This window comes from Salarias fasciatus, chromosome 7, assembly GCF_902148845.1.
Source record: "Salarias fasciatus chromosome 7, fSalaFa1.1, whole genome shotgun sequence".
Taxonomy (NCBI): domain Eukaryota; kingdom Metazoa; phylum Chordata; class Actinopteri; order Blenniiformes; family Blenniidae; genus Salarias; species Salarias fasciatus.
The window spans coordinates 13,992,093-14,016,722 of NC_043751.1; the positions used below are offsets into that span (position 1 = coordinate 13,992,093).

The 24,630-nt window shown below is 41.7% G+C and overlaps 1 protein-coding gene across 1 annotated transcript in view; it reads right to left on the reverse strand.

Moving 5' to 3' along the window:
* Positions 1 to 22,878, reverse strand: part of pdhx (pyruvate dehydrogenase complex component X) — a 30,843-nt gene extending 7,965 nt beyond the window's left edge. Inside the window, exons 1-7 of the mRNA XM_030096831.1 lie at positions 22,722 to 22,878; positions 18,473 to 18,556; positions 16,652 to 16,752; positions 11,193 to 11,401; positions 9,925 to 10,023; positions 2,623 to 2,788; positions 2,100 to 2,247 (exon numbers count right to left, since the gene is read on the reverse strand). Of these exons, the coding sequence (XP_029952691.1) occupies positions 2,100 to 2,247; positions 2,623 to 2,788; positions 9,925 to 10,023; positions 11,193 to 11,401; positions 16,652 to 16,752; positions 18,473 to 18,556; positions 22,722 to 22,857 (943 nt within the window). The 5' untranslated portion in view covers positions 22,858 to 22,878. The remainder of the gene's footprint in view (positions 1 to 2,099; positions 2,248 to 2,622; positions 2,789 to 9,924; positions 10,024 to 11,192; positions 11,402 to 16,651; positions 16,753 to 18,472; positions 18,557 to 22,721) is intronic.
* Between the last annotated feature and the right edge of the window lie 1,752 nt (positions 22,879 to 24,630).

The window sequence follows — 24,630 nt, forward strand, 5'->3', positions numbered from 1 at the left end:
TGCTGACTTGACTTCCTAATTCCGGGATATTCATTCAAACAAGCATCTGTGTAATGTAAAGGGCAAAAAAAAAAAAAAAAAAAAAAAAAGTTGCACATATTTTGCAGTTCAATGCATCATTCTGGGGTAAACTGGTGTGGAAGCGATTAAGCAAAAAGAACAGGACTACATCCACCCATCTTCTTTACCGTTTATACAGCTGAGGGTGGCAGGGAGCTGGAGCCAATCCCAGCTGGTTATGGGGTGAAGGCAGGACACACGCTTGACATGTGGACAGCCAATCACACACGCTCAGTGTCACAAATCAGCATCACACGCATAAAGCCCAGACAAAAACTGGAGTGATATTGCTATATAGATGTATTTGAGGTTGATAAGGAAAATCTGACAAATTAAAACATGATGAGCTCGGAGTTAGCTTGGCTGATATTCTGGAATTAAAGAGAATTGCAATTACACTGATACAAAAAGAAGTTGATAACATTTTGTTGACGTTCAGCTCTTGATCATCTCTCTGTATTTAGTTTAGTCTGCTTTGGTTCAGAGAGGGGAGCCTGTATGGCACTGAGCAGGTGGATCATGCAGTTTAACTGTACGTGCATACTGTGTACTGGAGACGAGCAGATTCAGCCGCGCTCGGTGAGCCACTGGCATTTATTCCAGTGACAGGAGTGAGCTGATGCAGGCTTTGACCATCATCGGTGCCAACTTTAACTAAAGTCCAATAGTGCCGTACCAGACGGTTATGAATGCTGTGAGCGGGGTGGTTAATGAGCTAACCGTGAAATCGCGTTGCTCCTGAACAATGAGAGTCCGCAAAAACAACCGGGCAGAGAATCCCTCAGAACACACACAACCTCGCTAATAGGTCTGGAATGGCCGGCCCATTTCCTCCGACACGGAGTCCGGACTGGGACAGATTTACCGTTTGTTACAGGAGGAGGCTAAATACGGATAATTTTTGCAATACTATGTTGAAGTAAATGTTTAAAAGTAGAAAAAAGTACAAGGAGTGTTGAATGTAATCATTACTGACATTTTGCCAAAAATGTGGAGGATATATTTGTATGTCCTGCTCATATTCTATTAGTTTCACTCTGTCTCCTGTGTTATTACACTGTGAACAGTTTGATCCACTTTCATTTGACATACAGTAGCCTCACACAAGGCACAACAACAGACTGAATACACCAAAAATCCTTTTTCTCCTCCAACATTCTGAACCACAGAAATGTTTTCTCAATATAAAAACCTCCAGTCTTGACAAACTCCATAAACAAACTTCTTAATTCTTTGTGTTTAGATTGGACTGGGCAATTTCAAGCCAAGACAGGCAGCTATGAGAGCAGAAGGACAAACTTGACATGAGGCTGATATGTGCACAAGACTGGCTGAGATGATCATATACAGTATAATCAAACCAGGGTGTGTCTCAGCCTTCTAGAGCCTATAGATCTGACTTCAGCCATGTGCATGTCATTTAAACTCCATTTCTGCCTTGTAAGAAATGGGAGTAGTTATGAAAACAGTACTACTGAAATATGTTGAGTACTATTGGTACAGCATAAGATCCCTCATATGAGCCAGTGTCTTCTTGCAGGCATAACATGGAACTTGTCACAGCTCTTATGTCTCAGCTGATTCTGCTTTTTTATGTAATACAGAGACTGACCCTGTGATGTTGAGAAGAGGGATCAGTTGGGGGGGGGGGGGGGGGGGGGGGGCTGCACTGTCCCAAGCATCCCTAACTGGAAAATCTAATGTAATGGACAACATCAATCACCCAAAACATTTGCAATGTGCTATCCATAAAGTCTCACTGCAGTGAAAGACAAGAGCCATAGGACGGAGAAGAGTGTGTTGATTCTAATCAGATGAACATGACTATCCTCATGGAGCACATGCGTTCTTCTTCACTGAATGCATGAATGAGCAGTCATGTGAAAACCCTGAAATCTGCATCTTCATGGAAAATTCGTCCTCGAACCTTCCTGTCAAACATTCACTGAAGGGCATGATGCTCACGTGTGTACGGAGAGAATTGTGCTCATGTTTGGACGCTCACTCCAACCCTTGTATTTTCTTTCTTCTTTGTTTACCTTTGGCCAGGTTCTTCCGGAGCTGCATGACAGCAGCCATGTCGCAGTCGATGGAGGCGTACGCGTGTGGGATGGTGGTCTTTGACTGGGTTAGTCTCTGAGCGATCACACGGCGTACATTCGAGGCGGGCAGCTCTGTGAAAGTTCCCTGAAGGGGGCGAACGGAGATAAATGAGTGAATTGAGAGCGGGGAGAGGCGTACTGAAAGAGGCAATGGTCTCATCTGCTAATAGACACTCATAACAGGAGGAGTCACGTTATATAAACTGGTTAATAACAGGAAAAAAAGAGCATTGATGAATAAACACAAAACTGATCAAAAACATACTGTTTGAGGTGTTTCACCGTTTAGGCAAAAACAAAATTGACGTGACTGACAGTCTATCAATCCCAAGAGGTGAAAATAATAAGAATAAGAAGCTGAAAGTTGATTTCTCTGATTAAATCTGTGACTAAACACACAACTCCAAACAGTAAACATTGTGTGAGAGAGAAGGTTACGTAGAGAAGCATGAGCGCTCACCGGTGCTCCTGGTTTCCCTGGAACAGAGAGGGGAGGTATGTTGGGCCTGCTGCCTGGGGGTGGGGGCGCAGCTGCCAGGGTGGGAGCAGGACTCGGGGCAGCTGGGGCAACCGGGGCCGGCGCTGCTGCTGGAGCAGGAGACGTCTTCAAAAGATTCAACGCGTCTCTGTTCAGAGTGAAAACAAACAAAGAAAGATTATGATGCATACAGTTGCAAAGCGTTAAAATGAAAATCAAACAAACAAACAAATAAATTACGATTGTAATTTGAAAGCTACACAATCACAGATATGTCAACAGTAAATTGACTCAACACAAATAGTCCCAATCCTGTCACACAATCAAATATTTTACAGGAGAACAAAGGTGTCCCAGCTTTGTGAAACATTCTGCGCGGTGCATGTGCCAATTATATTTGGGTCCGTCTCTGCTGAACTGCACTTGAGCGAACACTTGATGATTTCCAGCCTGAGTCAGTTGAAAAGCCAAACTAATTCACGCCTCCGGCAAACACATTCTTTTCATTGTCATTTTTCTTTATTTATGGAATGATGGCCTGATTTCAACTCTATAAACAAAACACAAAGTATTTCTATATCCTGCTTTCACCAAAATAAATTAAAATTTTAACTGCGACACCACACTTTCATGTCAAATGAAAGCGGAAAAATGTATTATTCACCCAGATGCTCCCACTTGACTGGGAAGAACTCCTCTGCTACTTTCACGGACTTTCTGTTTGTGTCAGCAGGCACGGCGGAAAGGTAACTTTCGGTTATCTGCCCGTGGATGGGTGTCATGAGAATCCTATGGTGGTTGCAAACAAAACAGGGCAGGCGGGATCAGGTGTCAGCTGCAGCACAGGGACGGGCTGATTCAAAACCGTGGCTTAATTATACTTCGCACTGGCATTGTGAGCCATTTACTGCTTTTCCTATGTCGGCGATGAGGCAAACGGCAGCGTTTGAGACACCCTATGTGCAGCTGTGTGAAGATTCTCCCAATGGCAGTCGTAGTAGAGAAAGTTCATAATCATTTCTCTTTAAATGGAAGAATATGAAATATTAAAGACTGTCTTTCTGCACATTTCTCTGTAATTGGCTATATTTTAAAAAGGGATGCAGAGAAAGTGGAGAGAGGCGTTGGCTCAGTGCTGAGGCCAGAAGGACGGTGTACTAAACAGTTTTCCCTGATTTTTTTTTTTTTTTTTTTTACATTTCTGTTTTTTTTTTTTTACCCATTAATTTTGGTCTTAGCAGTGAAAGGGCTGGGAGGGACAGGTATCAGGTGTGCCTGCTCGCAGCTCCCTCATTCCAGCTCAGTGCGCTGGGGTCCACCTACCCACACGCAGCCGGGCTTTTGTCTGGACCAGCTGCCACTGACCTTATCATGCTGCCAGAAACCGTCTGGGCCTTACAGCCATGTTCTCCTTGTCCCTCTGTGAGCTGTGCTTTTTTTTTTTTTTTTTCCTTCTACTTCCTTTTTTTTTTTTTTTTTTATTCCCTCCAGCACACAAGTTCCTCTTTTTCCCTCACTGATACGTGTATTTGTTCGCAGAGGAACTGGGGCAACTTGGAAATTCCCCAGCTAACCTGAGAGGAATACGATGAGAGGTTATTGATTGCCGAGAAGCATCAAGTCTGAAGCCAAAACGCACGCACAAACACAAATTGATAAAAAAAAAAAAAAAGTTACTGTTGTTACAAAGATATGAAGGAACATCAAAACAACGGGGACCACTTGAAGACGACACCAAGATGATAGCTATTGTGTGGCTGTCAGCCACGTGGTTCTCACACCAACCATTTACAACCCCGCTGACAGGCGAGGCAAAGGAGCTTCTGAAAGGCTGGCACGAGGTGACTGGAATATTAAAGAGGGAACTGGGCAACGCTCCCAAGCACACTAACGGAAAAGAAGACCCAACTGTTCGCAGAAATATTTTGTCTTCTACTGCCATCTAGGACAGGCTCGGAGAGGAGAAATACTCTGATGGATGTGCAAGGTAAAAGACAACACGACTCATGGAGGATTCTATATTTAGTTCGACGAGACTTCAGTCATTACAATGGAACACATCATGGGATTATGCTGTCTGAAAGCTCATTACTAATACTGAGCATAGATGCTGCATTAAGACTGAAGAAATTGTTTAAACAGCAAGTCTACTCAAAACAAAGCCAACCGAAATGAATAAGCTGTCTGATTTTGAAACAATCGACGACTCAACAATACAGTCGACAGCAGACGATGATTCATTACCACTCCTACATGAGGAACATTATTTTTAACAGCATACTGTGGAACACAAAGTAAATATAATCATATTATACAAGCTGATGAGACGTCCATATGGCATTTGATAAGGTCTTCAGAGGATATTGTGTGTTTTAATTAAAGGAAGAGCACAAAGTTCAGAATTTCAGCTCCAGACCAGGCGCTGTATGACTGAAACCCAGACAGCATGAAGGGAGAAATAAATGCATTCCTTTTCTTAACGCAACATGACATCCCTGAAACCATCTTAAACTGATCTCTTCCTTACAATTTCATAATCTGTTGCTGTTCATTGGTTTGATTAAAATAAATAGCTCAAGTGTGTAATCTTTAAATTGTAAGGATTTTAATTTGTGATCCACAACATAATAAATATACATACAGTCACAACGGTTAAGAACCACTTGCTATGTATGAATAATGGCTCTTAACCAGCATTTGAATACGATTTGCACTTCTATAAGGACTATGCCAACTCTGGTTTAATATTTAAATAATTATATTTAAATTAGTCATTAACAAGATGGTTAGGATACACAGAAAGACACTCATGCCCCTGTTTTAAACCCCCATTTTGATTATGTAACTTGTAATGATCTCATCTCTGTGTTGCGTGACCTGTTCTTCACGCCCGATATAGAAAGGGCCTGACTGAACAGAGGGTGGATGGGAGGAGTTCCTTCCACGGGTTTCAGGCTTATCTGATGTGCTATAGGATACGGCGAGAGAAAGTGGGCCTGTTATGCCCCCTAATGAAGCACCAAAGCCTGTGTGGGACTCTTGTCACAAGCAAAAGAAAACTGGATATTTCCATTACGCATGTGCAAATGTTTTGATTGGGCTGATTTATGATGTGGTTTTAGAGATTTTATTCAGTGAAATCGAACTAAAACAATACAAAAAGTGGAAAAAAAAAAAGTAGTTTACAGTTCCTGCAGTTTCATGGGTGTCCTCACTTCAACACACCTGATGGTAACGAGCAGCTCGTCATCAGGCGCTCGTTAAAACCAGGTGTGTTGGAACATTGAAAACATTCTGCACTGCGGCTCTCCAGGACCAGGAACTCCCAACTCCTGCTCTCGCCACAAGGAATAAACTAAAACAACAATTGAAGGAGAAAATCAACTGGAAATTCAATGAAAAGCAAACGCTCTCCAGCTTTGCCTGCATCTGGCTAATGCACTGGAGACCGTGCGAAGTTCAGGATCCCACCCGTCAGCTTTGTGGCCAAGCAAAAGGCGTCACCCAGAATATAACTGGTTTGTTCTGTTTTCTCCTAAAATCTTATTAATAAACCAAGAAACCACCATTTTAATCCAGAGCTACTAAATCCCTTAAAAGTCAAGCTTGGTATCACTGTTTCTCTAGGTGGTACATTTTCCAAAACAACACCTTTTTCCAGTTCATGGAAGTATTCTTGCAAGCAGAATGTGTTCTGCACAATTTCTTCCTTCCTTCAGTATCAGGCTTTTCTTTGTGAGAACTGAGTTAATTAGCAAGCCCAAGCGTCAGGAGGTGCACTGGCTGGCAAACCATTCATGCAAATCTAGAGTCCGACGGGGGGGCTTAAGTCACAGTGCCTGAGCAGACCTGTCACAATGTGGGAATATGATTAAAACGTCAATGTTAATTAAAGCCGCAAGCGGCATTGGTCGGGACCGAGCCTCCCGGCCGGCCCGCAACTGAGACGTCCACCCATGAACATGCAAGTTGTTAGTATCTCCCTTCGTCTAAGATGTAGCTGTTAGCATCTCCCATCCACTAACATGGAGTAGTTAGCATCTCCCATCCACTAACATGGAGTTGTTAGTATCTGTCATCCACTAATATGGAGTATTTAGCATCTCCCATCCACTAACATGGAGTTCTTAGCATTTCCCACCCACTAACATGGAGCTCTTAGCATCTGTCTTCCACTAACATGGAGTATTTAGCATCTCCCATCCACTAACATGGAGTAGTTTGCATCTCCCATCCACTAACATGGAGTTCTTAGCATTTCCCACCCACTAACATAAAGTTCTTAGCATCTGTCTTCCACTAACATGGAGAAGTTAGCATCTCCCATCTATTAACATGGAATTGTTAGCATCTCCCATCCACTAACATGGAACTGTTAGCATCTCCCATCCACTAACATGGAGTAGTTAGCATGTCCCATCCACTAACATGGAGTAGTTAGCATCTCCCATCCACTAACATGGAGTAGCTAGCATCTCCCATCCACTAACATGGAGTAGTTAGCATCTCCCATCCACTAACATGGAGTAGTTAGCATATCCCATCCACTAACATGGAGTAGTTAGCATCTCCCATCCACTAACATGGAGTAGCTAGCATCTCCCATCCACTAACATGGAGTTCTTAGCATCTCCCATCCACTAACATGGAGCAGTTAGCATCTCCCATCCACTAACATGGAGCTCTTAGCATCTCCCATTCACTAACAGTGAGTTGTTAGCATCTCCCATCTACTAACATGGAATTGTTAGCATCTCCCATCCACTAACATGGAGCTCTTAGCATCTGTCTTCCACTAACATGGAGTAGTTAGCATCTCCAATCCACTAACATGGAGTAGTTAGCATGTCTCATCCACTAACATGGAGTAGTGAGCATCTCCCATCCACTAACATGGAGTTCTCAGCATTTCCCACCCACTAACATGGAGCTCTTAGCATCTGTCTTCCACTAACATGGAGTAGTTAGCATCTCCCATCCACTAACAAGGAGTAGTTAGCTTTTGCCATCTGCTTTTGACAGTCACTGAATGAAGGCACTGAGTGTCAGAGTTTGATTGACAGCTGCTGTCAGCTGTGTAACTGCACTGTATGCCCATATATGGTAATTTCAGTTAGAGTGGAGAGAGGCGAAAATAAAAGTTTCTGTTTGGGAAACAACTGGTCCTTGTTCCTTTGCTGTTTGGCATAACTGAACAAAAAATATCTCGTTTGACAGGAAAATTTGTTGTCTTTCACTTGGTGAGGCTTTCAGAGCAGTCACACTTTTAGTTTGGACCCCAGAGGCCTCAGCTTGTGAGAAGCGCAAGATTTTTCCCCATCCGGCTCCATTATAACTGAGAGGCAAAAAATGCAGAGCGCACACCTTTTCTTACCTGTGAAAACATACATATAACATGGTATTTTCCCCACTTATGTTACATCATCTTGTTCGGGAGAACCTGCTGCAACTTTGCGTGTGCTCGGTTTGTTGATAGGAGTCACGGTTTAGCCGCAGTCGCCACTTGTTCGAGGTGCTGAAAAAAGGCGACCTTTTTCCTTTTTCCCCCATTATAATGGATGAGGGCCGGAGCAAGGCAGGATTTCAGACTTCCAAATTTGAACGCTAATAAAATCCACACCGTTAGACTTTTGACAAAGTTGTTCACAACTTTTGTAGAGAAAATTGTCCTCTTTCACGTCGCGTGACTCTTATGTTTGTACGACAAACGGTCTCGGAGGAGATAATTTTTTCGTGAGGAGTGATTTTGAGCAAAATTTTACTTTGAAAGGGAAATAACCGACTTCCTGTTGGATTTAGGTCAGGGGTGTCAGGGCGTGAAATGTAGATCTCAATGAGACGAACGCGTCAACGTTGGTTTGATCTCTCTACGACATTCCTGCGGGCCGTAGCGACTGTTTTAGACGTTTTTTGGGATCTAGGTGGCGCTAGAGAGCAGATGTTGGTTTTTTTTCCATTTTATAAAATTTTTCGCCGGTCATGATGTGCGTGCCAAATTTGGTGAGTTTTCGTGCATGTTTAGGGGGTCAAATTCGCGTTTACTTGGGCGTAAGTATAATAATAGAGGAGGAGAACGACAAACGAACGAATAACAATAGAGACCTTGCCCTACGGGCAAGGTGGCCTGCGGCCACCTTGCCCTCCGGGGCTCGGTCCCTAATTAAACAATTTCAACATCAAAACCAAAAGAGACCTTTGGCACACAATATGCTCAAATTCATGAATCCAGACGATCCTTCTTCACTGCGACATTCAGGCACTTCCAGAAAATGTAAACTTGTTACTTCCTGTTGCTGTAAACTGGTGAATCAGTAGTTATATGAGGCAGGCTTTTAGCAGTGAATTTTAATGAGCCTGATTAAGCGAGGCAATTTTTAAACACTTAAATGATGATCAGTGATGTGATAAATTGATTTACACTCCCGACAGGAAACCCCTCGGAGATGCTTTTCGGTATCGGTGCTAGGTTTTAAAAACTTCACGGGTGTTTCTCTTTTACTGTCTAACACTGCATTGAAAGCACATGGTCTGTGTTTCTATGGCCACCAGTGTGTCCTGGAGACTGGGTTGCTATGGTGACAGAAGTTTCTTAATGAGATTTCCCAGCAGGGTGTTTGGTGGAGTAACGAGAGCATTCAATCAGGTCTCTGCTGATGGCAGGTAGTCATTACAACCTGTGTGTCTTTGTGGATCCATGCTTGTGTGTTCACAGCTTTCTGTGGTGTGACTCACCCACTTGACGGGATTCAGGAACACCTGGAATGTAACCGCCGCTTTTTTCCACTTATGTCTCAACCACATTTTCGGCCACGCCGTCTAAGCTGTGACCATGACTGACTCTGAACGAAATCTTCTCCCTAAAGAGATGGTGGCGCTAACTACTGCGTTACGACCGTCTGCTTCAGCAACAAATAACTAGATGATAAGGACATAATTTACTGTGTAAACGTATGAACTAATTAAAGCCTTCTGGGAAAGAAACGCTTGTTTTCATGTTGATCTATAAAGGTTTATGCAAGTCTGTGGTGGACGAGAACAGTCTCAGTGCTAGTCACAGCATATGCCAGTATAACAGCATAAAATCAGGGTCAGATCAGGAAAATACACTTTTATTTGTCTTTACATCTGAGGAAAATGAGACTAATTCCATTCTTGTAGATCCTTGATGAATCGCGAATTTGAATAGTGAAGTAACAGTTCTATCTTTAAACTAATAAAGAAAATGTGTTACGCTCTATGAAACAATATGGCACCGATCACACTGTACACCATTCAACTACTCACTCCTTAGTAATGAGTCCTCTTGGTCCAGTGGCTGTGGCCAATTTGGGGTCAATACCATGGGTGTCCAAAATGTGCCTGGCTGCTGGACTCAGACGTAACCTGGACAAGAAGGAGATGCTGCCATTTAATACAAAGCAAAGGTTAAATCCTCCTTTTAATGATTAAAATGGACTTGGGAATATAACAATAAAAGGAAATGTTTGGTACAAAGAGGTCATATTCCAGAGTGACTCTTTATTCAGTTTTAAAGACCTGGAAGAGTTTAACATTACAGTATACTAAACTGTGTGGAAGCACAGTTTTAAGTTTATGTTATATTAACATTCACCCATGCTGGAATGATCTCAAAACAACTGAAACAGGTCAGCTGGACCTGGTCATATGTCTTGGAAGACGATGAGTAAACGTCCTCATGTTTGGACTATTTACATCTTTAGGAACCTTACGCTCCTTTCAAGAGAGCACTTTGAAGAGAAGGCAGATGCTTTGAAAGAAGGGTGGAAACGGTCATCGATATGAAAGTGGATAACCCCCTCAACAAAGGAGGAGGTTTTACACCACAATCTCTGCTCTATTTATAACATGTGCCTTTTTCTCTGCCAAAGCTTCAAACAACAATGGTCAATCACCAGTGACCTCCTGTGAATCCAACAATCACTTTGAAGGTCAATGAAACATGCTAGAGGATCAATGAGCACACCATAGGCACATATGGACTATCAACACAGAAACTATCAACACAGATGCACAAGATCATTAGCATATGACACCATGGCTGATATAACAAAAAAAAAAGTTTAAATACACATAAATTTCTTCCCCAAGTCAAGGGATCAGCATGAAGTGATGAAGCCACTCGAATAAGGGAGGGCATGTCTGCTAAGACATATGACTGAGTCCAGCTGACCTGATTCTGTGTGCTTCCAGGTGGTTAAGGTCACATCAATGTGATTTTACACCGTGTTTCACCAATCTTTAAAACCTAATTCTTCAACAGAATCACAATTTAAGTGGTTTTTGTACCTTGTTTAAATATTATCACTGTATAGGTGCAAAATTTACTTTTAGACAGAGACATTTGTAAACGGGTCTACATTCACAAAACGCCATTAGTAAACAAATGCATAAATTAGACGTTTTGACAACAGTTAACTTGTGACTGGATAAAAACAGAAAATATCAGTCCCTGTCTTTTTTAAGCAGAAGTAGCATCTCAAGCATTTAAGCTTGATGGCGATAATCTAAACAATAAAAACGAGGGCACTTACGGGCCTGACGTGACTGGTTTAGGTGGGGGCGGCGGAGCAGGAGCAGCAGGGGCCCCGACCGAGGCAGCGGCTGAATGCGTCGCAGGTGGAGCTGCAGCTGGAGGTGCAGCATCTGGAGCAGGGATCTCAACCTGCTTCCAGTCCTGCCCTTCCTCCACCATGAGGGCGATCAGAGTTCCAAGGCGCACGTTGCGACTGCCCTCCTCCATCTGCGGAGAGGAGGAAAGATCCATTTTCACTGTGAGCAGGGAAAACACTTTGCAAAAGTGGCGTAATTATTGCATAATTACAACCGAGGAGCGCTGGAGTAAAGGTGGGGAACTCTCGATGTACAATTTTGCAGTGCCTGACAAAAACAGATCAAATAAAATTGATATTGAAGTTGAGTAATTAACCAGCAGTGACTGAGCAGATAAACGGCTTGACAGCTTTTATTAAGGAGTCTGTTAAAAAACATGGCCGCCTTCTCAGTGCCATAGCCATTTCATTTTCCAGCTGTCTCCAAAACGCCGACTGTGCTGGAATACGTTCCCGGAGTATGCAGGGTGTCTTATCATACTGTTCAAAGCTGTCAACCATTGATTCACTATCTTGTTATGAAGTAATCCCAATCCACTGCAAACCTTCTGCTCCTCTCCTCCGAGCTCTGCGAGGTGCTGCGCCTCACATATTGATCACTTTAAAATGAAAGGCCTGGCACAATACAGCTGCTGCGCTTCATCACTTTTCAGAAGGAATCCCGCATCCACCCCCCCCCCCCCCAATCCCGCATCCACCCCCCCCCCCACCCCCCCCCCCCCCCCCCCCCCCCCCGCGAGTCGTCTCTTAAAACCACAACTCAATACGATGAGGAGGAGGAGGAGGAGGAGGAGAAGCAGGAGGGGGGGACAGATAGCCACCCCACATCATCCCTAATCAGTCCAAAGGGAATAATCTGCAATTCAAAGTGACTACACAAGTAGGAAAAACGCTTCTCCATTAAGTGACGCAATTTTGAAGGGATGACTGTAAAAGAGCAGTGAATACGCTCCCCCCACCCCCACACTCTCCTTCCAGCAGGCTGACAAAATCAAAAGCAGCAGTCCAATAATCACGTCCACCAGGCTGGAAAGAACAGCTGAATACATGAACACCTGCGCTCACTAGTAAATAGAGCTGAACTTCAATGAATTCTGTGCTGCTTCAGTTCAGTGTCCTCTCAGGCCAGGGGCAAGGTCACACACAAACACACACACACAGCATGGCGAGTCACCGACTGCCGCTGACATGCAAAGCACTGTCCGTGCTAACTTCTGATCTCTCCTGAGGTGGTTTAGGAAATACTGAATCTACGTCCCAATCATACCTGAAATTCACAGCTGGGATGTAAATCAGATGCATTAATAATCACTATTTATGTACCATCTCAGCTATGTTAATATAGTGGTCAAAATAATGTAGTAAATGTGAAAAGAAAGCTTTCCGATACAGTAAACCTCCAGTTTTCTGAGTGAATAATGAGGTCAATGGATCACTTAAAAAAAAAAAAAATCTAATTTCACTTTAACTTTTTCTCAGGCAGTGAAGCCAAGTTCTTTATATATGTATCTGCATCACTCAAAAGGAAGTGGTGAAGCAAACTGCATGGGACTTTGTAAAGATTTAGGGGCTCCGTGTGTTTTCTCAAGAATTAAAAGAAAACTAAATGGTAATTTAAGAACTGTTCATAGATTTTCAAGCATAATATTTCTATCATGTTATATCAAAAACCCTGCCAAACAACAAAAACCCATGATAAGCCCATTTTGTATGATTTAAAAAAGCCAAATGTCCATTTATCTGTTCTCTAAGGTGGTTTCTACTACTTGGTGTCATTTCTAACCACCCTGGCCATAGAATTAGCTGTAAAAGACAAATGAGAACACAGCTGCAGTTCTGCTTTTTACACGAACACGGAGATGCTATAAATGACAAGACGGATTGAACAGCACCATCATGGCTTCATGGTAAGGCTTACTATTTCAGAGACAGTCACACAAGTAACACCATTATAACACCTGACTGTTACAGAAACGTCATATGAACTAGATCCAGTGTGATCGCTGCATAAACAGATGGCTAATTCACTGGAGCGGTGTGGGGCTCAACACTGCCATCAAATGGCTCCAGAAAACAAACCTATAGGGAACGTAAACTATATTTATACCGTTGTTTGGGTTTGTTGAAACTAGACAATGTTTTTTGGGCAAAGATGGATTGGCCGCTGTCCAAACAAACGCCTGCTGTCGGGAGGAAAAAAACAAACAAACTATCAGCATGTTTTATTTTTACTGTGACCGTGTCAAACATTTAATAATTAATGCCTTTATGTCCATATTTACTGACGAACAGCAAAAAACGTCAGTGCTATCTTGAGCTGGCCCTATGTGTGTGTGTGTGTGTGTGTGTGTGTGTGTGTGTGTGTGTGTTTTTAAACATGAACTTTAGGTGGGGAAAAACAGAGACAGATATATATAAAAAGCATATATTTTTAAATTGTATGTTAATTTATACACTAAAGAGATTAAGCCTTTTTTTGTACATAAATGACTGAAATGTGACACTGCTGAGCTCCTGCAGCGGAGCAGGCTACTTCGATAGCAGCTTGCATCTGCACTGGGCGATCTTGCATGTGTCAACTTCCTGTTGATAACACACTCAAGATTATTAACAGGCTTTATCTCATGACAGCGATGAACCGCGTTTACTAGAGGAAAGTCAGGTTTCACAACACAAAGGCTAATATTGTAAAATATATGTATATACGTTTTTAAGTGTATTTGGAGACTTCACTCTGGTCAATTTACTGCTTTTCAACACATTTTAGTTGTTTTTTTTTTAACAGTTTTCAATCACACTTTAAAGACATGGCTCCTTTTATCACAATTTGGAAACGAGTTAAAGGGTTAATGAGGAACAGTTCTTACAAACCTTGCAGGGCGGGTTATAAGACTCTCTCCAGCTCGTCTGCAATGCTAACGATATAAAGCTGAACGGCGCTGTTCACAAAGTTTAACCTACATATCACCAAGCTGCTATTATACAGTGAAATATGCCCTCTGAGAGGAAATACCATTCAGTTACAACAAGATTAACCTTGACAGTCATTAACAGGTATTTAAATTAATTAACTTGTTGGAGCCTGAAGCTGTAAAGCTTATGATTTTAATTTCTGGAAATATAACTTCAGCTTAATCAGCCAGCTGCTGATTACATGTGCAGAACAGCACAGCCGCAACACATCGAGCTCAGATCACAATAACCTGTGATTGCAGAGAGTATGAACAGTTTGTTTGCAAAAGGAAGATGGATTTAGACAGGACATGCACAAGACATAAAAAAAGAAAAAAAAGCAAGGATCTTGTTTAGAGAGTCGGGTTTGCCTGTGATCAGTAGTGCACGGCAGCTACTGCTCAAACAAGATTGCAGCTACACCCTCAGTCTGCCTGCCAGTCCAAAGTCAGTTCTCATACATAAAATCACAAAGACATGCGAGTGAAGAAGAAGATCAGAACTCATTCCTTTTGGGCTTTGGAACCATATATAGCAGTTCTGTTCAAAGCATTGTGAAACCATATTCGAGAGAGTATGTTCCCTGTTATTTTATCATTGTGTGCGGCTTTCTGCTCTGCATTGCTTTTTCTTAATGGTTTAGTGAAACCTGTTAAATACCAGACAATTTCCTCACTATAATTAATTCACTTTAGCTCTTTGGCAACAGCTCAAATATAGGTCACAGAAAAATAATTTGGTGAGAAATTCTGGAGCAGACAGAAGACATCGGTCTCCGGGCAATTTCACCCTCAACGTTCCCCACAAGGTTAGAAAGTGATTTATACCGAAGATTGATTTGGAGGACACAGAGCTGGTGTTTAGTTCTTACAATAGATTGCTTGGTTGATGGTGTGTGGAGATGGAAAGAGCGGGAGGGGATAAGTGGAAAACTGACAGGCAAGTGCTGTAGAATGTGCTGGACAAATTCATCAATTTCTGTGTCTCCATTTACCTTTTCTGTCATTTACTAACGCTCTCAATCGCCACAACTAATTCACCTTCAACTGCTGTCTGAAACCTACCAATCAATATTAAGACTAGCGCTGTTCTTTCCCGTGCCTTATCAGAATTCATGTTTACATACATATGAACACACATGAGCCACGATGCATCTGTGTAACTATAAAAGCGTCATTTCTTACGGCCTGTGATTGATCGCACATGCTGTACATTTTCAAATTAAAGTCCTCGGGTCAGGGTGGAGCTATGCAGCAAGAGCATGATGAGATGCCGTAATCTGTGCTGATGTTTAATACGCTCCAGCACCTAACCGGCATACACAGTCCGAGCAGGCTCCATCCCCACTTCTCTCACTCGTGGTTGGGAATTGGTCAAGGGCCACAGCGGTACTTGACCCCTATAAATAACCCCTGCGGGGCACAAGTTCCGCGTCCGCCGCGACCTGTCCAGGCACTCGGCCACAGGCAGGTAATTATAGTCGCCTCTAAATTAGAAAACCTACTGGGTGCTTGGAGAGCCACAATTACACCACCGAGGGCTAATGTGCTCAGACGCTGACGGACGGGACGCCACATCTGCCCCACCATGCGCGCAAATCTGTGAAATACTGCCAATGTCTGCTGTTTTTCCTATTAACTAGACACACACACTCGCTATCACACACGGCGGACAGAGAAAGCGCTGGAGGGCTTATCTAATGCAGACCATCTTTCTCTGCCAGCTGAAGCCCCTACCCCCAATTCCTGGGTGGTTGCTATGGAAACTACCTCATCCCCAACAGTTGCCAAGAAAAGGATGGAGTGAGAGAACGTGAAGGAAAAGAAGCAAAAGAAGCAAAAGACGTTAAAAATGACACATAAGCCTGCGTTGGTCATCCTCTCAGTGTAACTGTGTGGTAGAACATTCCCTCTTTACAATGTGGGAAAAACATTTGTGTGATTGTATTAGTGCATAAAGTGCACTAATAAACTAGAAATATTAATCTGTCTAATTCCGCTTTACATGCTGTAATTGGCAAACAGTGGGCAAAAAAAAAAGACAAAGAAGATGGATAATTGTCATCCTTCTGTTCAGGATGACGAGCATGTGGCGGGGTACTGGTGAAAGACGACTCATCGCTTGGTCGTTTGCAGCCTATTAAAAATTCAAACAACAAACGGCACACTGGGGGATGGAAAACAGAAATATTTGTCAGTGAAGACACCTCGTCAAAGCTTTGCTGTCATTGTATTGGGGGAAGCAGATTTATCAAGCATAACCAATTAGCACGGGCAATGAAGACACCCTTAAGAGGACCTTATCCTCTGCAGATATAACTGGACTCAAGAGCATAACTCCGCTGAAAACCGCAATACAATTACACCGAAGTAAAACTGTTGCGTTGTTACGTTATGCGTCTCTTGGTTTGTGTGTTTATGCTCACTCACCAATATCTTTGCCAGGATGCCATCGTCATTAGATTCCATGGTAACCACAGCCTTGTCTGTCTCAATCTCACAGAGAGCATCACCTGCTGCCACAGGCTCACCTGAGGAAACACAGAACACTTCTGAGAACTTTTACACCAAACATTCTTCTCATTATTAGGTAGATTATTATCAGCTTCTAATCACCAGAAGCTTTGCAAAGACTTGGAACAAATTAGTATCCATAAAAATGAAAGAGCCCCACTGAAGGGACCAAAAGGCTGCACAGGAAGAAAATCTGCGCTGGCTTCGGCTCACATGCCAAATGAGGGGCCCTATCAATGTTTCATGGAAAAGGCTAAGATATGGAAATGTGACAAGTCTGATAGAAAGCAAGATCTTTTCCAATCTTGAGACTCCCAGTAGGATTCACAAGCTTCACTTCATAAAAGCTGTGGAATATATTATCATGTGATTAGAAAGAAGGAGGATAACAATTAGACGCTGGTGGTTCAGTTCATCTATTGGCATTAATCCATTTGGATATAAAACAGCTTGTAAAACAACTACAAAAGGTTCTTAAAAGTGAGAAACAAAGCGAATCACATGGATACTAACAGTTTCTTGGAAAGAGAGAAATAAGTAAGAACGGTAAAATAGATTATCAAAGAAAAGCCTCGTAATGAAAAACAAATATTAGATGATAACATTGAGGTCGCCTTTTGAGTCATGTGCGGTCCATAGATTTGAAAGCATCAGCAAAGATGTAACAGATGATGGTTTAATCCTCTTTGCGGGACAAGTCCAGGTGTTCAGATGTAAAAAGCGTAAATGAGGCTATGTGAGAAGAGGGTCAAGGGTTATCCAGACCCGACATCGAGAAAAACCTTCAAGAGGCACATCAGCTGGACATGCAGCACAGATGAGGGGAATCAAGGACAGCGGTGAGACAAAAACAGAAACAATTTACTGTGTGGGATTTGTTGAAAGGGTGAGGGTTGAGGGAAGAGCAGTTGTGGACAGGTGGGGGAGGTCTGGGTGTTGATGCTGGAAGCCACTGCGAGGAGGAGGAGATTGGATTCATGAGGTTTTAACACTGTGTGACCTCAGGGGTTAGGTGTGATATTCAATATTACAGATTAAACCAATGACCCCTCCGATGTACTCTCTTATATTCAGCTATTAAAAGGCAATATACATAACAAAAATAAAAAGAAAAGTACTTCTCCAATACAAAAAAAGGTTTACATATTTTACAGCTGAAGTTGTGAAAATTCTGTGTGTGTTTTTCTTGCCACGGTGAATTCATTTGTCCTTTTCTCGCCAGCACACATGTACACATCTCACTCGGAGTCACAGGAGCACATGGCAACACAGCGGCACAGCCAATCGGAATTCAGAGTGTGGCTCCTGATAAATGAGCATGCAGCTGAGGCGTGGGGCTGAGCAGAGTTGCTAAGCAGTGACAAATAGTGACTGCTGTGAACCCAGAGACAATTAGCCACCAGAGACCCTCAGGTGCTTCACTTCTCAGACCTTTACCTGGCATACCAAAGGGATGTCATTAAGCCAATGATTAGTGCTGCTGCTGATATGAGATTGTGGGGGAAAAAAAAAAAAAAAAAATGAAGTCCTGAAGTGTTAATTTTGCTACATGTGAACTGTAAATGGGCAGTTGGGTGCAAGGAGGAGAAAAATTACAAGTAAAATGAGCCATTAGCTCCTGTGGGAAGGACATAAGAAGTATTATAGCAGATTAGATAAAAGGCATCAGGGTGAAAATGTGACAATATGACCTATCTGTGGGACCAGATGTGATGTTTGTTTTTTTTTTCTATTTACCTTCCTTTACCAGCCATTTGACTATGTTTCCCTCCTCCATGGTGGGGGACAAAGCCGGCATTTGCACTTTGAGTGGGCTGACACCTAGAGGACACAAAGAGAACAACATATACATCACAGAGGCAGCAGCACAAGGAGTAACCAAGCTTAAAGGTAGAGTATTTCCAGAAATATCACATTCAGAAGCCAGGCCATTCAACTCGGACTGAGATAGCTGGATGCCATAAGTCAGCAATAAGTTTGGGAGTAGCAATGTTTGGCCTCAGGGTGTCAGCACCATCAACTCACACAAAAAGACAGTGTCACGATGACAGAGGAGCTCGTACAGGTCTCTTATGTAATCATAATCCCAGCTGACACCACACCAGAGGCTGCACAGGCACTTATATTCTTACGGGGCATTGAGCCACCATCAAAGCCCCCTGCTGTCACTTCCGAGGCCAGAGTTCAACTCGCTCACGGCAGCATGTTGGACCCCGGGTCTCCAGAATGCCAGGAAAAAGCACAAATCTAACCTGTGGAGACATTGTTTCCTACACTAGCCTGCAGCCCTGCAGAAAAAAAAGGTGTATACATTGCACCGATATGACACATTTCAGAGGGAATACCCCTGAGTTTGTGTATTCTTCATGAGCAGTGAACTGCACATACAGAGTGCTACAGTCATGTGTAATACTTTGTGCACAAATAGTATATGTGATATATGAAGTGCAGGCAGAAAAAGTAAAAATATAAAGGATGGGTATGAGGGACAGGTATTCAATATGTTTCAGATATGACCACAAGAGTGCCATCAGAACTGATGCGATCCTACTTGCACATATATTTACCAAAGAAAAGAGTGAACAGTAAAAGCAACAGATAATTAAAGAATCATGATAAATATTAGCAGGAGCTCATGGGCAGGCATGCAGTCTTTCCAAAATGTTCACATATTCTCTGGTTTAACTATATGTTGCTGCCATCTGCTGGATATTGGATATGTTGCAAAATGTGCATATACACAGCAGTTCAAAGTTTAACTTTTCATTTTTCAGATTTCAGGCGTTTTAACAGTTTTCTTTCCCCTCCTATACATTGTCATCTCTGACTGCGTTTTTCTGTTCAGCAGCACTTATTTATTTTTATAACTATGTTCCTCTACTATGACTTCCAGACATTTTAGAGTTACTCTTGGTAAAGTACACTCCACACAGTGGGTCACTGCCAGGCCTTTGCAGAGCTTGATAATGAACTGTCAAGCTCTGGAGGACAGTCACTGAAAATGGACTTTCACTGACACCAAGAGATCTGTCCATTTGCTGCATTACTTTAAATAAAAGGTTTTGTCCAAATGTCACATTGCAGAGACAAAGAGACCGCTGGTTAATATGTTTCGATATGTCTCTCAAACGTCTCTCAATCAAAAAGTTGCAGGTTTGATTCCCCATGTTGACGTGCCCTTGAGCATAAGCCTGAAAGTCCAAAACACCTAGTGTGGCAGCCGTGTGTGAAAGTGATTAACAGTGTACAGTGCTTTGGGGACTGCTAAAGTAGTGGAAAAGCGCTACATTTAATGAAACCCATTTACCATATAATCAAATCTAATGCTTTGCTTAAATCATTGTCGTGACTCGTGTGTGTGTGTGTGTGTGTGTGTGTGTGTGTGTGTCTCACTTCTTTCGTTTCTTGCTTACAGTGCATCTGGAAAGCATTGAACTCCCTACATTTTTTCCACATTTTGTTATAATACAGCCTAAGTCCAAACTGGATTAAATGCTTTTTTTCCCCTCATCAATCTACACACAATACCTCATAAAGGAAAAGCGATAAAATAGATTTTTGCAAATTTATAGAACTTTAATTTCAGAACCATCAGGATGCTTTCTAGAGCTTGACACCCATCCAAACAGAGCAATTGGGGAAAGAGCCTTTCCCAGGGAGGTGACCAGGAACCTGATAGTCACCCTGAAAGAGCTCCAGTGATCCTCTGGGGAAATGGGAGAACCTTCCAGGACAACCATCTCTGCAGCACCAATCAGGCTTTTATGGTAGAATGACCTCTCCTCAGTAAAAGGCTCATGAAAGCTCACTTGGAGTTTGACAAAAGGCACCTGGAGGACTCTCAGTCCATGAGGAACAGGATTCTCTGCTCTGATGATGAAACCAAGATTGAACTATTTGGCCTGAATGCCAAGAGTCGCATCTGAAGAAAACCAGGCACTGCTTATGACCATCCCTACAATGAAGCACGGTGGTGGCAGCATCATGCTGTGGGGATTTTTTTCAGTGCAGGGACCAGGAGACTAGTCAGAATAGAGGGAAAGATGAATACAGCAATGTACAGAGACATTCTGGATAAAACCTGCTCAGACTGGGGTGATGGTTGACCTTCCAACAACGACCCAAAGCAAACAGCCCCTCGGGACAAGTCTGCGATTGTCTGAATGGCCCCACCAGAGCCCAGACTTAAATCTGATCGAACATCTCTGGAAAGACCTCAAAATAGCGGTGCAGCAACGCTCCCCATCTAACCTGACAGAGCTAGAGAGGATCTACAGAGAAAAATTGGAAAAATACCCTAAATGCAAGTGCAACAAGCTTGTAGCATTATAACTAAGAAGACCCGAGGCTGTAATCACTGACAAAGGTGACGCAACAAAGTACTGAATAAAGGAAGTGAATATTTATGTAAGTGTGAAATTTCATCTGCATGCTGGACTGATGGACTGCTTCCTGGTGTGACATATTTAAATAAATGGTAATGCCAGCAAGTTTTGTGGCAATATAGAAAACTTCACACTATAGAAAACAGCTTCATATGTGTTGTATTAGTTCATGATTTGATGACCGAGGAACTACTTCCAAGAAAGATACAAAGCCAAACAAACAAAAAAAAAAGATCAGAATCTTGGCATCATGAGCATGGCATTTCACATAATGGACCTGTAAAACATAATCAAAAATGTTGAGTAATCAAATGCCTTTGACTACTTCTGATCATTTCTGTTTAGCTAGCAACATGGACAGAATTTTTCCAAACAACATCTCCTTATTACGTTTCTGACACAGTCTCTTGCTTTCTTTTTTCTGAAGATGAGAGTGGAAAGTCTTTAATGGGAGACTTGAACTGTCATAGGAAATAATGTACTTTTTCACGACCACACCCACTGTGTACCATAACAGCAATTGTGCCATGATAAAAAAGCACAAATATTAAATAGTCAAACTGGATATGCTCACACATTTGGAATCAGTAGGACATTTAGATGGTGTGTGTGTGTGTGTGTGTGTGTGTGTGTGTGTGTGTGTGTGTGTGTGTGTGCGCGCGTTTTTTAATTCCAGATCGTGGAAAGTTGGGTCTTAATGTGATTATGCAGAGCACATCATGTATGATTCTCACAATATGGACTTTCTTCAAGGTTATCAGTGACCCCTTGTCAGTTTGATAGGAGACCACAGTGGTTTGGGTTTGCACTCTTGCCTCACAAGAAGGTCATTAGTTCCATTACCAGCCAAACCTTTCTGTGTGGAGTTTGCATGTTCTCTCCCATATGTGTGTGTAAGTTTTTTTCTGTGTACATGTGTACACCAGTTTTCCTCCAGGACAAAAACATGCATGTGATGTTGACTGGTGACCCAAAACGGCCCCTAGGAGTGAATCTGAGTGTGTGAGATTGTCTCTCTGTTTGCTCTGTGTTGGTGACCTGTCCAGTGTGTACGCTACGACCTCAGTGAGCTGGGAACCTGCACAGGATAAAGCCGTGTAGAAGATGGATGGATTCGATTAAAGTGCTTAATCAAAATACAATTACATAGTTTTGAATACCAGAGGACGAAAGGGCATTTGTAACAACGTCAAACTTCGCTCTAAATATGGTAGACAGGAGATATTCTGACATCAACGACGCTTCAAAGGTGTATGCACACTGATTGATCTGATAGAGTTTAGAATTGTTTTATCTACTTTTTTGAAACCTCAACTTTTAACTAACCAGCATTATATGCGTTTACTATAAACACAGACGCCCCAGCTTTGAAGCTCCATCTCTCTGAGACAAAATTAAGCTGTCAGTGGAAAATATCAGACGCTCTAACATTCCCTAAATTGTTCACAAGGTTGAATCGGGAAGCAAGTTGTTTTCTTGAATTCAAATTTGAGTCAAATGAGTATTTACTGGTACAGTGATTAAAAAAAGGCGAATAGCGATAGCGAATGTCAGTTGGTCGCTGCACAGAACGGACATCGTGTCGGACTGTCAGTACTCACCGAGTATCCACGGCGACTGAAAGAAGTGCCTGACATGTTCCTGCCATGGATGAGCAGCCGATAAACATTTATTTAAATGGGACAACCTGAGCCCAAATAAAATTCCCTGACGACCGAGAAGCAAGGAGGCCGCCATGTTGTCGTCCTCCGTCGGTCGGACGTGTCTTCATGACTGCCTGTCCAGAAAACAAAACCGATGGAGAAAAATGAATAGAATTTATAACACATTTATATATGTAGCACATTTTACAAATAATGCATGACAAGTAATTTCATAGATTGTTTTAACGTATATATCATGATATTATTTTTTTAAGATATTAACAAGCAGGCAAAAAGCGTCGACCTTTTTAACCTGTTGTAGTCTACTGCCCCCTGCTGGACACTGTGGTAAATTATGTTTCTAGGTTCATGTGAGGGTGCAGCAATATTTAGAAAGGAATTGGTGAGTATTGTCCAGCGCAATCAAGATGCTTCACCATCCATTCGGGGTTTTTAAGGTAATATGTTGTTTATTAAATGCTGACTTGTTTGACAATAATGGAATGATATGGATATTTTACAAAATGGAAGTAAAAGTCGTTCATATTTTGGGGGTGCTTATAGTTTTCTAAGAATAGTTTAAGAATTACATTACATTTTACTAATATGAAAACACAAGTCACACCATATAATTTACTTGGCTGTGTTTAAAATGTAGCTCACTTGTGAGTACAGCCTCAATTTTTATTTGTATTGGCAAGGCAAATGCACTTGCAAGGAAATAAAGGAAAGACCTTACAAGTAGGTTATACATAAAATGAGAAAAAAATCAAGTGACGTTTTATGAAGATAAAGGTAATCGAATAAGTAAAATCTATTGCTAAATGGATATCTTGAGCAAGTATTTTTTTAAGATCTGAAATGCTGCTTCACCTTGTTTCTCCTACTGATAACACTGAGTAAACCTCTGAGGGCCTCAGGTGTCTGGAGGTTTCATTTTCTCAAAGTATATCAGAGATGTATTTAGGTCAAAGTTTTATAGACAAAAAAAGTAATTTTTTTTTTCAGTCAATCCTTTGACACACAGACATCCAGTGCAGAAACTGAAGCTCAGATGTGCTCTACCCTCTTTGTGTTATTGAGGACTCTGGATGAGGCCCTGTAGTCTAACAGAGTTTAATATACTATGTACATTTTCCAGTGTGGAAGTAAGAATCATTAGTATTTTGGGGATGCTAATAATTTTATTAGAATTGTTTTTAAAAATAACATTTTACTAATATACAAATACAAGACACACCATGTAATCTACTTTACAAATGTTAAAATTGTGGGTCAATTCTGAATACAGACATAATTCAAATTTTCATATAAATGTTTCATCTGAATTTGTGTATCAAAAAAAGTTTTTTCCACCACTCACTTTTTGACTTTACATCTTCATTTGTTTTACGAAGTGTAATTTCTCTATATAGTAATGTTTTTTTTAATGAGGGATATGATTTCAGCACAAATAATTAAAATTGGTTAAAATGATGATGTATTGAAACATCCAATGATGAAAAGTGACAAAATATTTAACTATTATTATTACAAATAGTGACACCAAACATCTGACAGCTAAAACACATAGAGCAAACTCTCTTTTAAGTGCCCTGTTGTCAAAACCAAATATATTTCAACAGTGATTTGTGTAATGATAATAATTCAGCGAAAGTAAGTAAGAAACACTACAGATTATATGTTTGGTGTAAAAAACAAATCTCAGTTCTACTTCTGTCATCTGTCCAGCACTATAAATGCTGTAACATGATTAAAGGCCTAACAGTGCTTCTTTTTAGGAAAAATGTTCATCAGATCATTAGAGGAAAAGTATGTTTGTAATAATATGAGGGGGAAAATAGATTGATGCCTTTACAGTCCAAGC